Genomic DNA, 16,536 nt, shown 5'->3' on the forward strand with positions numbered 1-16,536 from the left:
AATAAATCTTTCAGAACAGCCTTAAGCCAGCTGGCACTCTTCATACATAATGTACTGGTTCACCATGCTGCCCATCTGCTAGAATCATATTTCACACTGCGGGTCGCATCCATCCGTCCATCAGTTGTGAGACGCTATGTTCCGGTTAAATAACCATGAAACCTGCTGCACCGACGGACGGATGGGGAGCACGCGGCCTTCTCCTTCTCATCAAGATTTGGCATTCATTCCTCTCGTCTTTTAATTTCTGTTTCTAAAAAGGATGTTTTTGCATTTGGTGTCGAGTGTGCAGAAGATGCATTTGGGTTACTTCTACTTAAAGTATTTCCAATTAATGCAACGTTAGACTTCTACCTCACCACAACTCAGAAGGAACTGATCTCTTCACTGCATTTCTTTACAGTTTTTCAGTACTTGCACATTAATGCATGTGTAATAAATGATATATCATTATACACATGTCTTGTCAGCGGTGGATCTAAGTACATTTACTTTCATTTAATCAGAAGATCCGCAGTTCTATCCAAAGCTTTAAATCCAAAACTTGATCAGAGTATGTTATTATGTTTACACTTAGCATTATGTTTTTAAAATGCAACTCAACCAGCTACAAGAGTAAATTGCTATTTAAAAAATATATTTTAATTTGAATATGACTTGGAACAAAATGCTTATCAGTGTGGAAGCTACTCGCAATGGAGCATAAACTTTTATATGAGTAGGCATTAATACATACAAACACATTTTTAATGTAAATTAGGCATTTATTTTTCAGTATTTCCTATATAATATATGCTATATAACTTGGCAACTTAATTTTAACATTCTGTGGCATGAGCAGCTTTTCTAAAGATGATAAAATTATTTTTTTAAATCCATCTCATTTTGAATTGCTTATCATGCATGTTCCCCCTTTCTAACAAGCCCCTCCTTCCCCATTGCTAAAAAAAATCCAAAGTGCAAAATAATGTCAACATCTAACTTAATTTATTACTCGACAATGACAAACCATCGGAATTGTAGTCTATTAACTCACATGAATACATGCTGCATACCTCTACATCCTATTTTGGAATCGGCAGTTTCTAGAAGAACTGTAACACTATTATAAGATTTTTAGGATTTGAGTTTGTGTGCAGTCTGTTCCAACTGCCTGTCCTTGGCGGATGACAGTGTAGTCAGAAGGTCCTTGTTTACTCAATAACTAATGATTAGAATCAGGGATTCTGCTCCCCAAACGACTCATTTGCAAGTGACCACTGTTGAATCTGACGAGAGGACAAGTCTGCCTGCTACACCTCCGACAAGAAAATAGTAAGTTTTATTTGATAAATTCAAGTAATGAACTTTGTGTGCAGGAAAACCGATTTGACCTTCCTACTCGTGGTGCTGACCCTCGAGTGTACAAATATAATTTCACATGTGATGTTTTGCACGGGTGTTCTCTTTTCCTCATCCCTGACTCTGCCTCTTCTTCTAGTAATGACGTCCTGGTGCGTCCTCGCTTTTCTCTTCCTGGCACATCTGTGCCGTGGCGCTCTGTCCTGCCCGCCACTCTGCAGGTGCTACCAGAGGAGAGCCGAGGTGGTCTGTAATCAGGTCCCTCTGACAGAGTACCCCTCGGAGGGTCTCTCGCCTCACACCACCCTGCTGACCATCCAGTCCACCAACATCACCTCCATCTCCGAGGAGCAGCTGAACGCCACTCCCCTGCTGCAGGGGCTCCACCTGTACGACAACCACCTGCACAGCCTTTCCGCTCATCTCCTCCGAGGTGTCCCTCACCTCAGCACTCTGGATCTCACAGGGAACCGACTGTCTGACCTGCCCGCGCATGTTTTCGACCACGCGCCGCTCCGCAGCCTGGTGCTGAAGGATAACGCCTTTGAAGCAGCCGATGCCGAGTGGCTACCCGAAAACAGCAGCATCACCTGGTTGGACGCATCCGGGAACCGCTTGACGGAGGTGCCGACGGCGCTGCTGCAGAAGCTGCCCCACCTGGAGAACCTGGAGCTCGCCGATAACCGTCTGGAGCTGCTCTCTGCAAATTCCCTGGGCAATCTGACCAAACTGGAGAGGTTGAACCTGCGTGACAACAAGCTACGCGACCTGGATGCGTCTGTTCTTCAGGGCAGCCGTAACCTCACCTACCTGTTCCTCTCTCGGAATGACCTCGGCTCACTCCCCCAAAATCTTTTTCAGGAGCTCACTGAGCTCAAGGTCCTGAGTCTGGATGAAAACCAGCTGAGCCACATCCCGGCGGGTTTGCTTGATCCTCTGAGCTCCCTGGACGAGGACGGGCTGGACCTGACCTCCAACCCCTGGCTGTGTAATAGGAAGGCGAAGTACCTCTGGAGGTGGCTCCAGAAGAACAAGAACAAGGTCTTCCTGCCAGAGACCGTCCTGTGTGCCGGACCCCCGTCTCTGGTGGGGCGCTCACTGATGTCACTAGGAGAAAGCGACCTTCAGTCTTAATGTCTTCCATCCTCATACTGGATAACTGACATGGTGATATACCCTGTTCAGCGTGTGTCTATCGTACTTGATAATCACTAAATTCTCTTTTGTTAATGTAATGTGAATGTATGAATAAAAATGTGTATGAGTAAAGACAGTATACAATAATATCCGTGTTCTCCGTCTTTAATTTAAAGTAACAAATCCATCTACCAGCACAGCATAGTACCTCTTAAAACCAAAGATGATCACTTTTTAAGGCTTGAAAACAAAAATGTGTGAGCATATTATAATTCTCACAGCTCACAGATGCATATATGCAGCATTTTGGACTGAGCCAGGCTAACTGCTTCCAGCCTTTTGCTCAGGTAAGCTAATTCGCTTCAGCCTGAGGCTTCATCTGGAATTGAACACTGTGACAGTGGTCTCAATATTCTTATCTAACTCGCAGAAGGAATAATCAAATAAGCATATTTGCCAATCATATAAATGTGATTAATTAAATTCCTGATTCATTCAGATTTCCGAAATGAGACTATTTCTGCCTATCAACGATTTACAAAATCGTTCCCATTTTTACCAATTTTTCCATTGCATAAAAATATTGATTTGCGTTTTTCATATTTGGAAAGCACAGAAAGAAGTAACCACTCACTGGTTCATGAGTTGGTTTGTTTGCTCGGTTTTGTTTGCCCATTGCAACATTTTGTCCTGATTCACCGGGGAGGACAAACACACTCAACGCCGTGCGAAACCAAGCATTTCTGGAATGCCTCTCAGGTAGGTTGACTTGTAACTAACTGATTTTAATTTCTTGTGATATATGTCTCTAACCCCCCCTCTCCCGTGTACCCTTTCCTTCATGCAGTGCTCTAACAATGAACTTGCGGGTGCTCCTGACTCTCACTGCACTGGCTGAATGCTCCCACTCTTGCCCGGATCTGTGCTCCTGTTCCTCGACCCCTTCCAGTACGGAGGTGGTGTGCGGCCAAAGCGCCCTGGCACATTTCCCCCGCGGAGGGTTTACCTTCCAACACCACTCGGCTGTCCGTTCAGTCCACCAACCTCGGCAGCGTCGCGGCAAGCCATTTGAGCGCCGTGCCCCTCCTGAAAAACCTCCAGCTGTATCACAACAACCTGAAAAGCCTTCCCTCCGACGTGCTGGCCAACGTTCCCCACTTGGAGAAGTTGGATCTGACAGGGAATCAGCTGGTTTCTCTTCCTTCCAACGTCTTCAGCCATGACTCCCTTTGTGGTCTGGTGCTGAAGGATAACCTGATCGAAAAAGCTGATGCTGAATTGTTTTCTGGCAACAGTAGCGTCACCTGGTTGGATTTGTCTGGGAACCGCCTGGCGGTTGTACCCGCCGCACTTCTTCAGAAGATGCCCCGTCTGGAGAATCTGGACTTCAGTGACAACTATCTGCAGGACCTCCCACCCGAATCCCTGAGGAACCTGCCCCGCCTAGAGACACTGAATCTGGCTGGTAACAACTTAAGCTCCTTGAAACCCACAATCTTCGCCCACAACCTGAAACTATCTCAATTGTTCCTGCAGGATAATCAGCTCCGAACGCTGCCGGGGACTCTCCTCCAGGGTCTGCAGCACCTCCAACTTCTGCTGCTCAATGGGAATCAGCTGCAGCGAATCCCCTCTGGGTTTCTGGATGACAGAAAATCCTCCTTCCAGACTCTGTTAAGAGGAAACCCCTGGGTTTGCGATGAGAAGATGGAGTATCTGTGGAAGTGGCTGGCTGTTTGTCCTCAAAATGTCCTCTTCTTGGAGGAGGTGACATGCGCGTTGCCTGAAGCTCTTATACGCAGACAAGTGGTGTCTTTAACTGGCAGTGAGCTGGGACTGTAAAATCTGTGATGGGGACTTGGGAAACATTTAAAACTTGTATCTACAGCACTAAAATGATGACGAATAAGGATTTTTTTTTACTGAAATAAAACGCTATGATTCATCCTTTTGTTGTGCTCCTCTCATGATGTCTCCTTGTTCATATGCTGTCCAGCCCACTGGGTGGCGTAAGACACTCAATACATTTTCAGAGCAATGAGCTGAACAGACAGGTCAGTCCGGGTCATTTAAAAAAAAAAAAAATGTACTTAACAAATCCCTGGCCAAGGCGTGTTATGATGGGAATCTAATGTGTGTTGTAGATTTGTTGATCTTGATCTGTGAGGCACCTAAGCCTCAAAGTGGTAGTATTCAAACTAGCTGTTTTCCATACTCCCTTAAGAGCACAGTCCAAAAGCTGAGATTTAGAGCGGTGACGCGGAATTGCAGAAAATCAATGTAACATTTCTTGAGGTTCTCTGAATTTCTGCGTAGTGAAATCTTACTCCGACAGACAATGCCTCACAAGGGTGTCGGATGCATCGCAGAATGCAGCATTGTTTGTTTTTAATGATGTGGAGCATGTGGGAGTGCGTGGGCGGCGCAACGGCAGAGTCTTCCAGCTGACCTCTGCTGGGTGTGTTTAAATATCTCTCGGTTTCCTTAGGTTTCACTTACTTCTGGGTGTAATGCGTATAATGTGTGCATATCGTGTGTGCCCACACACCCATGTCCTCGAGCCTTGATCACAGGGAGTGCAGCCCAAAATCAAATGTATTACTACAATAAAATATAACACATTTCTTCCTCAAGGCAAATTAAACCTTGTTCGCAAGGAGAGGGAGTGAAATCTTCAAAGGTTTGGTTTTCATTTTGCCTCGCTGAATTGTGTCCTGGAGGTTAAAGGTTGAGGAAGTGCTGGTACAAATTTCCCTCTCGACGGACATTTTTGTTTTTCGGGAAAAGTACACAAAGGCACTCTCCTCCATCTGCCCTTCTGCAGCAAGAAATCTCCATCTGCTCCTGCGAATCTCCAATGTTTGTAAGTGTATAATTTTTTGATGAAATGAAGATGAGGCTTCTATCTCCTGATACGTGTGGAGGAGACTGCTCTTCTAATAATGACTGACTGGCTGACGCCGTAATAGAAAAAGGTCACAGTCACATCCTTCAAAATGCCTGTGGCCTTTCTTTCTTGGTGTTGAAGTAACGGAGAGCTTGATAGTTTGCTCATTAGCAACAAATAGTGCGCTAATTGCATGACATTTTTGCTGCTACCTTGGGTCAGTTTAAGACTAACAGAGCTTTGACCATGGAAGAGAAATAAAGGGATGACGTCTGCTCAGGTGCTGTTTGGAGGCGCTGTGAATCTGCTCAAATAGACGGCGGATGATACTCAATGGAACATTTTCATGTAGAAAGAATTTCTTTCTGGTCTTTTGAAACGTATCTTTTGAATTTATCCAGGAGTGCAATGATCCTAAGTGGGATATGATCCCCTCCCTGCGGCAGCCTCATGAAGAACATTAATAGTCCATTTGGAAAATGACATGTCGTGGCTTGATCTGTTTTAACACTTCTTGGGGCTATGGTTTTGTTTTGCTTAGGAACGTTTGTGGCCTAGTATTTAAAGGACAGTTGGGATGAGAGCTGTCTGAATTATTTTTACCTACCGATGTGTGTTTTTTCGGCCGAAGTAAGAAAAGCTGGACTCATTAGAAGCTTCCGTGTAGGTGGGTGAGAAAGAGTCACATCGTGGCTGCCTTAAGACGCGTGATGCCATTATGATGCAAGCACTTAACAACAGTAAAACACTCTGACCTTTCCACGGTTCTACTGGGAAATGACAAGATTTTGTTGGTGACTCAAACCTGTGCAGGTTCAGGACCAGGTCGCCTCCATTTTCTAATCATGATTCTACATGCATGCGTGTTCTCCCTGTCCCCCTCATAAATCCCCAATGTCCTTGACAACATAATAATGGGGAAAGAAATCTGCCGTTGCCTCGGTGCATTATCTCGTTATTTACACAGAAAATTGAGGCCCCTTTCCAGACTGTGTGACCAGTTGTTGTAAACGGCTCTGCTCCCACCGGAAATAGGCTGTACGGACTCGTTTGCTTTATGAAAAGTAAAAGTTTTCATGAGAGGAAAGTGAGTAACCAACAGGCAGGAGGATGGACAAGTCTCTGTCCTGCACTTAGTAGACGTTGTAGCTGTGTTGAGTATATTTACTCGTCAATAGATGTTACTTTGCCGCAACGCCGCCTGTTACTTTAATGATCTTTGTGATACAGTCATATCTAGTTTCCTAACAGCTACTTTAAACCCCCGAGGCTTGAACTTTTCAGTGCGATGGGATTTCTTGAAGATCTGCACACAGACGGGAGCCCCATCTGTGAATTTTTATCCGCACTCCCTGATACGAGCAACAGCTTTGATAACCCTTCGACTTGCTCGTAGCTCCTTTTAAAAAAATAAATAAGTACTGGCAGATCCTTTACTCCACCCCCAACTACCCCCGTTCTATCTAACTTTACACCTCCACCCTCTCTAATTACTATGTAAAATCCAACTGCACACTGTACCCTTCATGCAGCTTTGATCTCAGACTGCTGGGAGAGGAGAAATCCCTCTGCTAAATACACCAGCCACCACTGGTTGTTGTGGGTTCTCCTCTGTAATTCGTCTCTCCAGAGATGGCAGCTTGATCTCCGGCTTTCCACTTTCCAATTGTGATCACCAACAGTGACCCACGCAGGTGACCAACGGGGCAGAGGGAGTTTAATTACCCCCAAGCAGCAGAGACAAGGACGTGACCATTTTTCCCTGACTGCTCATATCCTTTTGAATGTTGGCTCACTGACACACGGAGCTCACATGCCGTGTTATCTGGGCTGCGGGTGTCCTCAGGAGCTTTATGTGCACGCAACAGACCTTCCACCTGCTGTTGTGTTGGTCAGCGTGAAGCTAAACGGAGGAAAACTGTAAGCATGTAAAAACAAGGCTGCGGTCACGGAGGGAGATCACATGTCAGATGAAGACAGAGAGGCACTCAGAGCTAAATGTACAGATATATTAAGTCATTGGTTCGTTCCTTTGACAAGCAACCAGCACCTCTACAGCTCAAGAATCAATGCATTATAGGGAATATGTAAAAAACCTATTTGCTGTATTACAGGAGATAAGCTGGGTCGGCTTCTGCCTATAACCTTCTGATCTGACCTCTGGTTTCCTGACAGAGGTGCTTTGTGCCATTTGGAGGGAGCCAGGCTTTGGACAGATCTAAGCTAATTGGCTACTGGCTGGAGCTTCATAGTGAACTGAGACATGGGGGACTGTGGGTGAGTGGGGAGCGCGGCCGTCCTCCAATCAGAGCGTTGGCGGTCTGATCCCAGGCCCGGCTCACCCGCCTGTCGATGTGTCCTTGGGGAAGACACTTAATCCCAGCATTGCTCCTGTAGCTGCGACTACAGTGTGTGTGAATGTTAGTTACTGATGGGCAGGTGCCACTGTGTATGGTAGGTCCTGTCATTAGTGTATGAATGGGTGAATGATTTCATGTTAAAGCGCTTTGAGTGGTCAAAAGACTAGAAAAGCTCTGTACAAGTCCATTTACCTTTACCATGAAAGTGGTATTGAACTTAATTCCTGCCGAAAAGCCGGAAAAACTTTATTTCGAGTGTCACATTAGCCAATGATGCTCAACGCTGAGATTACAATCATGCAAAACAATTTGGCACAGGAGGCGCACGGCTGAGTCAGTGATTCTGTGACAGAAATGAATCTTCTTCTCGTATTTTGAAAACCCGCAGATCGAATTGAATGTAATAATCTTAGCGAGCCACTGCGGGACACGGACGTTCCACTCCATAAAACATCATTGTTTTTGGATGAGACAATCAGCGGTGGCATGTGTATCGACCAGCAGGCCCAATCAATCCGTGTGGGCTTTGGTCCCTCCATGCGAATTTCCTTAATTAGATGTCCATACATTTATCAGCAAAGTGACACAGGGCCACTACAATATGCCTGATGCAGTGAAATTTTCCCTTTGTAAGCCAATTTTCAAAGTAAGGACCATCAGTGAAGGACATGAAGATACTGAGATAATAAGCCGGCCCAGTAATAGCTTTTTCTTATGCAGGCAATGGTTCATAGGAGAGGCATTTCTTTATTTTATGTGTACATTTTGATGACCTTTTAAATAAATGAATTGATTGAAGAAACTAAGGCAGCTTTAAAATCTTTAGCTTTGAATAAGTTATTCTAAGCCGTTAGTGGACACAACTTGCAAAGCCCAAGTTCATCTGGAGACTGTGCTTGGCAGAATGCGAATGGTGTTATTTCAAACAGGCCAAGGGCGAATTAAAGCAAAGCGTGAAGCATGGCAACACAATATAAGAAAGACACTCAAAAACAATTCAAGCAACACAACATTATACATTACAGGGAACTGACTTGAATAAATACATCAGGATTCCGACTTTTCATTTACATATTCATGTTTGTTAAATGAGGGTTGAGTATACACTGGGGGGGCTCTGCCTGAAAGACTGTGATATCTAAAGAAGGGATTTCACATTACTTTCCTGAGGGATTCACTCTGGAAAGTACTTCTAATGAGTTTGGGTTTTAGTCAGTAACCTTTCTAATTCATTGCAGGGATCCTGCAGTTATGTATATTTCTAATAAATTGGCTCAGGGAAAATACATCCGTATGTTGAACGTTTTGAGGCATCAATATTGGGGCAAAACCTACACCAAGAAAACTAGCAGCAAACACTCTGTCTTCATGATTTATGTTGGTCCGTGGCTCAAAAGCTGAAATAAATGATCCCGTGCAAGATAATCACTAAATAGTGGCTCCATAGTAGGTTCCAGCAACAACAACATCTTCAAGATATAACTATAATAATGACTTCATGAACATCCTTTTGTGAGTGTATGTCATGAACATGGATTTTCCAGCATTATTCTTCCAGCAGCAGAGGACTGGTAGAGGGCAGGTACTTCATTAAATACCACATTACCCCTTTAGGCTGAACATCCAGCTGCAATGGCCCACAGCCACTCAGTCATGTTTTACATGAAAGGCAACTTAAAGAGAAACTCAGATAACAGGCTGAATAAATTGAAGGTATAACTTCACAACATATTGAGCTCACGCTGAGACTAAAGGCAGTATTGAACTCTCCATTTCTTCTATGTTATCTTAAGTTGAAAGGTACAGCAAAATGATACATGCCCAGGGTTATTATGTCTTCTGGGACCGTACTTTAGGAACGATTATCACCATTTTGCATCTCCAGGATTCTTTTACAAGCAAATCACTTGCTTCGTATTGCATTTGCAGTCACATTTCCCGTGTGTGCTCTATACGCTTGTTCCAGCAAAAACTTCACCATCAAAGGATCAGTATATTTCCATTAGTTTTTCTAATGAAACTGCACTATTTTGAGCTGGTTGACTGAATATTCTCATGTAAACCCCTAAAAGCAATGCTGAGAGAATAGTCTTTTTCCAGCCGAGTTGAGTGAGTTCGATGTATCATCCTTTTCTGCTATTGTGTTGAATACTTAATCCATGCAATTATTGTCATGCAATTTAATGCCACTCATTGCCAGATTCAAAGTCCTGCAGCGTCCTGCTAAGCATCCTATTAAACACAAACTCATTCCCTCCTCAAACATGTTTTTCACGTTTTTTAAATCTGACATCAGGGAATATACCTTTTTCCCATGTCTGAGCTGAATATATCTCTGAAACGGAGATAGTGCCCTGAGGAGTGGGCAGTTGCAAACACATTCCCATCCAAACTAATGCTGCAGATCTATTATCATATCCTGTTTGTACCGGGGGAGACATTCATTTCTCTTTAGCGTGGTCCTGAGAGCTCCATCTTCGAAATGATTCATTCTCTTTTTCATCCATCTGGGTTTTGTCTGTCTTTGGATTATTTTCTCTTGCATAATCAGTAATAAGGACAAAATAATTGTGGTCTGACTTCTTAGCATTTGGTTATCCAATATGTGTCCATCTACCACTTTGATAGTAATATTTAATTTTGTGAGCAAAACTGCCGAATGCTTGAGAAATTTCAATTGCAAAGTGGAACAGACACTTTAAACATTAAATGACAATGAAGGACCAAATGTCTGTGCATGGAAATATAAACACAACCTGAGTTCATCCTGTAGGTCTGTACCATTTGTTACAGTACTTACATGGACTTCTCTATTTTTAGTAGAACATCCCCATCCCAAAGGGCGAGTCCTGCTGTCATCTCAAATATTTGGGTGAAACACAATACGTACACAGCATGAGGTCACCAGAAAACAATCAGCGATAGGAGCCAGCTGCATGGGACCCATGACTTTCAGGAACAACTTTTACCTAAAACAACTCTGATGTTTGCTATGCACATCTAAAGTGGTTGGACTAATCTATGGCATTGTACAATGTGTCTGTGGGTTCAGGCAGGATGTCACATTGTGTTTATTTACAGCATCCTACATGCGCTCCATGATTTAACACTAGATTAAATGGAACATTGAGGTGTCATATTGAAGCAAACATAGCATGCTATAGACTTTGCCTTGTTAATTATTTTCCTCTTGGCAAAGTTGTGGAATGAAAGCATTATAATACAAACCCTCATCAATATCAGAATGACTTAAAGTGAGTAAATCAACAGATTGACAATTTGAAAGAGGACTTTCTCCAAATCAACCTATAAAGATCTTGATCCTTTAGGTCTGTTTAGATGATTTAGACAAATCCACACTGCACATTCACATCACAAATCATTTCATTTAAAGGCTCGAGTAAAGTAAACATCTTTTATGGTGAAACTATGGTGAGAAATGATGAACTTTTTTGTTCACCACATTGAAAAAAAGATCCATCTGCACTCAAAAAACCTTTGTTTTACAAATAGAGAAGTCTAGAAAAGTGCATTTCTTTAAAAGCAACAACCACGATTCTCACAATAATTGGGACTTTTTTGCAAAGGGCTACCAAGCACAACTTTCAGTAAATGCTCCGGAATATTCCTCATCTTAAGCACCCACTGAATGAACAGGATGACCAACATGTGGGTGAACAAATTGGTGATTAGCCAGCAGATCACAGCAGGTCACGCAGAGCAGATCAGACATGGCCGTGGGTGCACAGTGTTTGTAGATGCAATTATCTGTGTGCCCTTGCAGGTAGCCGGAGGAGAGGAGGTGGATGTTTGTACGCGCCTGTGTGTGCTTGTAAATCTAAATATGAACCTGAAGTCGCATGTCTTTTTTTGCATGTTCATCTGCTGCAGGAACATTGTTCCGCTACACAATGGCGGCCTTTGACATTGCAGCTCCACCTGTCAGCGTGCACAAAGGCCTTTCTGCCAGGCTTTGACATGTGTGCACGCGCTGCTGCCCAGGAGAGATAGCAGTCGGGGACAGGACTGATGTGTGGGTGGAAAGACTGCAAAGCCCAGCCTGACCTCCTACATGATCTTTCGTGGCTGCATAACTTAAACTGAACCTCGGTGGAAAACATCACTGAAAAAGGTAGTTAATACTAAATTAGAGCCTTCTCACTTGCGTCAAACCCACTGACATTTTGTCCCAATGATTGACGATTCTCTTTCAGCAGGGCAGCAGCTGCATAAATGACTCATATTTGTTTCAACGAAGGTCCTAAATCTGAAATTCAGACCACGTCTAGCGTCTCAACTGCTAAGCCGCTAAAAGTCAGAGGAGGACACAGAGTAGGCTGTTCCAGATAGTGGATCCAGACGGTGCCCAAAATGTCCACGTAACCCTGAAATAATGTGCTAGGCGAACCTTTGGGGATCATCCCTGCCACTTGAGAAACACGCTCACAGCCCGATGACAAAGAAACTTGGATTATAGCCCACACAGATGGAAGGTGACCGCACGACGTGCTTACACTCACTACAATGTTACCGATTTTTAAAAGGTTACGGTACTGGTGATATAGTGAACACGGTAGTTTAAAATTCCCTCTTTGGACTTTGCCTTGAAGTATGAAGGTGACATGAAGGTTAGAGTTAATGTAAGGTATTTACTTCCATGACTTCAAGTGGTAGTAACAATAATGCAGACTTCCAATTTACCACAATAGAAAATGACATTTCACTGTAACAGTTTCCACCAATAAAGTTGTTGGAAGAACTGCAATAATGTTCCACCATAGTCAGTATTACTTAGACGACAGAAACTATTTCACACGGAGGAACATCGTGTTCTGGTCATCTGATAATCAAGGTGTTTGTGCGTCGATGTTTCTAATCTTGTGGTGCCAAAGACGATTGTTGTCATCCGTAGCCGTGGCGCATTACTTTTATGTGTGTCAACTCTGTCTTGCAAAGGAAATCTTAAGGAAGACTTTGGTCATGAATCGGAATATTCATAATATAATATAATATGTGGAACACCTTCCATTTGACGAGGAGAAATTTATTCGGAAAAGCAAAGCAACGAGGCAAGATATTAAGATCATTTAATGAAATTTCACAAAATAAGATGGGCAACAGGTGCCCGTAAATATCAATCCCCCCCCAGGCTGCAACAAGTTCAAACCGTTGACATCCGCAGCATTTATTTCAAACCTAGAATAGATCCGTCACTGTGACAACTAATGGAAGGATTGTTCTATTTGTGTGGAAAGTTCCTCGTGTCGCTCAAACTAACGGTGTATGGAGCAGACTGTTTAAATGTGAAACTTGAACCTTTTAATACAGTTTCCATTAACCCGATACAGAATGCGTTTCTAAAACATGGACACGCTGTGAAATGTAGTCCTTTCAAGTTTCACCAAAATGAGAGCTGTAACGCACTAAACACATAGAGGCATTTACAGGCAGACACAATGAAACCCCCACAGCCTTTTCCTGTTGGTGACCCGCTCGCTGCTCTCATTTGGCTCTATATGACAAATGAATGAAAGAACGTCCCGACTATAGATACGTTTGTATATATTTTCAAAAGAAATCCTTCTTTTCCTCCATGTCTGTTTAAATAATGTAGCCATCAGTATCGACCTCGGGAACAAACGGGTTGGTAATGGCTGCTGCTGCTGCAAAAAGGTCCTGCAGCAGGGTGCTCCTGAGCTTCTAACATGGCCCCAAGCTGCAGCCCACTGACACGTCCACCGCTTTCACCACTTCTGCACATGACTTATATAGGGCTTCGCATTCATAGTGTCAGATAACCATGCGCCGCATTGGCAATATGTTGCTTTTACTATCCCTCCATTAGTCATCATCACCCAGCGTCTCTTGGAGGAGCAGACAATATTTTTTCTTTTTTTCTTTAAACATTCATTGGGATATATATTATTTATATATCTGTACAGAGAGATATAAGCTAGTGCCGTCTAAAGTACGAGTGTGGATGGGGTTTGTTATATAAGAAGCCTACTTGCTGTTCAAACAGAATCCCTCAGCCCTACAGGGAGTCACTGCGCCAAGGCGCAGCTCATCAAGTCAGCATCTCACACATGTTCGCAGGCGCGTCCCCCCCCACTAACAGTCCTCGGCTATTTACAATGTTGTCCCCAGGCATGATGGTATCAGTAAGCCCGCGTCGTGCGGGTTTCAAGTTTGATGAAGTCAACAATTACTGATTCGGTTGCTGTTCAGTTGTTTCACGTCGCTTTTTCTCAGAGTGTTTTCAGGTGAGATGAAATATTCGGTGGACTCGGCTGTGCTTTCGAAGCTCGTCTCCGTGCTGGGGGGCCGGATTCCAGATCCTCCTCTGGGATCCTTCAGTAAGGGGGTGTAGGTGTCGCCGTGACAGGAGCGCGCGCCGTTGTCCCAGACCCCTGCGACGCAAACGTGCCCGTGGGCGCCGCGCGCAGCCTCCAGCTCGCCTTCGCCGGAGCGCAGCGCCATCAGTTCAATCTCATGCTTGGCAGCAGTCTCCAGCACCTGTTGCTTGTTGTAGACCAACACGAAATTGTTGATGATGGGGTGTATGGGCAGCGCTATGGCGATCACTCCGCACAGGAAGCTGATGGCCGCGTTGCATCGACCCAGAGTGGTCTTTGGGTAGACGTCTCCGTAGCCCACCGTGGTCATGGTGATCACCGCCCACCAGAACGACTGTGGGATGCTGGTGAACAAGGTTTCCGGGTGGCTCTGCTCCATTGTGTAGCCCAGTGCGGAGAAAAGGAAGACCCCCACGCCCATATACATGAGGAGCAGTCCGAGCTCTTTGAAGCTGCTCTTCAGGGCGGATGTGAGGGTCTGTAGTCCGGAGGAATGGCGAGCCAGTTTGAAAATGCGCGCAATGCGCATTATGCGTAAAGCCTGCACCGCCTGCTGCACGTTAGCCAGCTCCATCACCCCTGTGCCGAAAGAGGTCAGAATCAGCACCACGAAGAAGGGCATGATTGCCATGAAGTCAATGATGTTCATAAAAGCCAGAATAAATTTCCTTTTATTTGGGGAGGAGATTAAACGCAAGATGTATTCAATAGTAAACCAGCCGATGCACACCGTCTCGATGACCTCCAGAGTTGGGTTCTCTGTGAGGTTGCCTTCCGAGTCCTCGACCTGCAGGTCGGGGATGGTCCCGACACACATCACCACGGAGGAGACCAGGATAAAAATGAAGGAAACTATGGCGATGATGTGCGCAGGTAGCGAGGACTCCGGCTTCTCCATTAGCCTCCAGAGGCACATCTGGAAGCGCTGCCAGCCTGCCGCTGAAGGATCTCCATCTCGGTCCACCAGGATAGTTCTTACTTTCTCTGCGATCTCCGCCAGTTCATCCTCCACCTCCTTCAGTTGACATTTACAACAGTCGTCCAGAAAATCCGGGTCGATCTTCCAGAACTCCATCTCCTTCATGAAACAAATCGGACAGATGCCGCGTTTCATGTGAATCTCTCCATAATAATACAGCTCGATGATACATTTAAATGCTTCGGGGTCTCTGTCAAAGTAGAACTCTCCCGTGTCAGAGTCGTAGTCGTCGCAAAATACGGATATTTCTTCGGAAGACTTAAGCGAACAGTCGATGAGTTCCGCCAGGCGCGTGTCCGGGTAGCGACTCAGCGCGTCCCCGAACAGCACCTGTTTCACGCCGCCGATGTTGACAACAATCTCCGTCTCCTCGCTGGCTTCCGAGGCGTTGCAGTCTCCATAGCGCGTCCGCTGGATCCCCCACATCGTGTCGTTAAATCCGCCACCAAACAGTCCGAGGGAGCGGGATGTTCTTCACAATTGTTACCGTCAAAGTAAATACAAGTCCGCAGAATCCGCGACCCAGTGCATTAGCCCTCAAATATCTTCTAATGTCTGTGTTTTATTTATAAATATATAAATATATAGATGAATATATATTTATATATATATTTGTTTGCTCGGAGGTGGCTGCAGCGTGAAGTCTCAGCTCAACACTCTTGCGCGCTTTGGGAAAGTTGTTATTGTAGTGCGCGTTACGTCAAGTGAGCAACAATCTAACACCACAACTTCCGGTGGTCATCTTCAAACTAAATCCTTCCGTTTTGCTACACCACTAAACAGTACCAAATTGAATAGGGCGATCATTATTTCATTAAAAATATGTGTTTCTGCTGCCCCTGATGACCTAGCAGTTAATAATTAATATCTGTCCTCCCTGAAAAAGTTGTCTCCATTACATACCTTTCTTTACTAAATAACGTCAGGGTTGTTTGGAACAAAAAGGAAGGAAAACAAAAACATGTGTTTTTCAACCAAAAAAAGACAATACACATTGAAATAATTATCAAGGTATATATTTCACAACCACCTACTTATGTACATAATATATTAAGACCAATTCAAGCTTGGCAAAATTCTCAAAATAATGGCCAAAGATATGGGTAAAACGCTACAGATGAAATATAGGAGATGAATCACATTTAATAATAGTATATAGTCTGCTTTTATATTTATGGCCGTTTGTGTGTTTTCCGGTTGCGCTCCCTGGCGCAGCACATCTCATCCATCTTTATGCATGTGGTGAATATTCAAGCAGCAAACCGGAAAAAAAGGTGAAACGCACTCAACCGAGTTTTGATAGCAGCTCGACGAACAGCAATTGATTAAAGGTAATCGATTAATATGTAGCATATGAGAAAACGGAATTATTTTTTCATCTTTATTTTTCACAATGCCTTTAAAATCATGTTTTCAAAACCCCAGACCGCCACCCGATAGAGTACATTAACTACTTGTTATTAACTAGTGGCATGC

At 44.2% G+C, this 16,536-nt stretch overlaps 2 protein-coding genes and 1 pseudogene across 2 annotated transcripts; 2 read left to right on the forward strand and 1 right to left on the reverse strand.

Annotated features, from left to right (window-relative positions):
• Positions 1–1,064: 1,064 nt before the first annotated feature.
• LOC119194789 (leucine-rich alpha-2-glycoprotein-like) lies at positions 1,065–2,626 on the forward strand. Its single transcript, XM_037449173.2, has 2 exons — positions 1,065–1,314; positions 1,481–2,626. Exon 2 carries the CDS (start codon positions 1,483–1,485, stop codon positions 2,473–2,475), a length of 993 nt encoding a protein of 330 aa, XP_037305070.1. The 5' UTR covers positions 1,065–1,314; positions 1,481–1,482; the 3' UTR covers positions 2,476–2,626.
• Positions 2,627–3,104: 478 nt separating this feature from the next.
• LOC119194790 (leucine-rich alpha-2-glycoprotein-like) lies at positions 3,105–4,414 on the forward strand (annotated as a pseudogene).
• Positions 4,415–12,795: 8,381 nt separating this feature from the next.
• Positions 12,796–15,998, reverse strand: LOC119195221 (potassium voltage-gated channel subfamily F member 1-like). Its single transcript, XM_037449989.2, has one exon. It carries the CDS (start codon positions 15,484–15,486, stop codon positions 13,924–13,926), a length of 1,563 nt encoding a protein of 520 aa, XP_037305886.2. The 5' UTR covers positions 15,487–15,998; the 3' UTR covers positions 12,796–13,923.
• Positions 15,999–16,536: the final 538 nt, after the last annotated feature.

This window comes from Pungitius pungitius, chromosome 20 (assembly GCF_949316345.1).
Source record: "Pungitius pungitius chromosome 20, fPunPun2.1, whole genome shotgun sequence".
Classification (NCBI taxonomy): domain Eukaryota; kingdom Metazoa; phylum Chordata; class Actinopteri; order Perciformes; family Gasterosteidae; genus Pungitius; species Pungitius pungitius.

Excerpts from the sequence above, each read along its gene's own strand:
- LOC119194789 (XM_037449173.2), top strand. The coding sequence starts at position 1,483 with ATGACGTCCTGGTGCGTCCTCGCTTTTCTCTTCCTGGCACATCTGTGC.
- LOC119195221 (XM_037449989.2), bottom strand. The coding sequence starts at position 15,486 with ATGTGGGGGATCCAGCGGACGCGCTATGGAGACTGCAACGCCTCGGAA.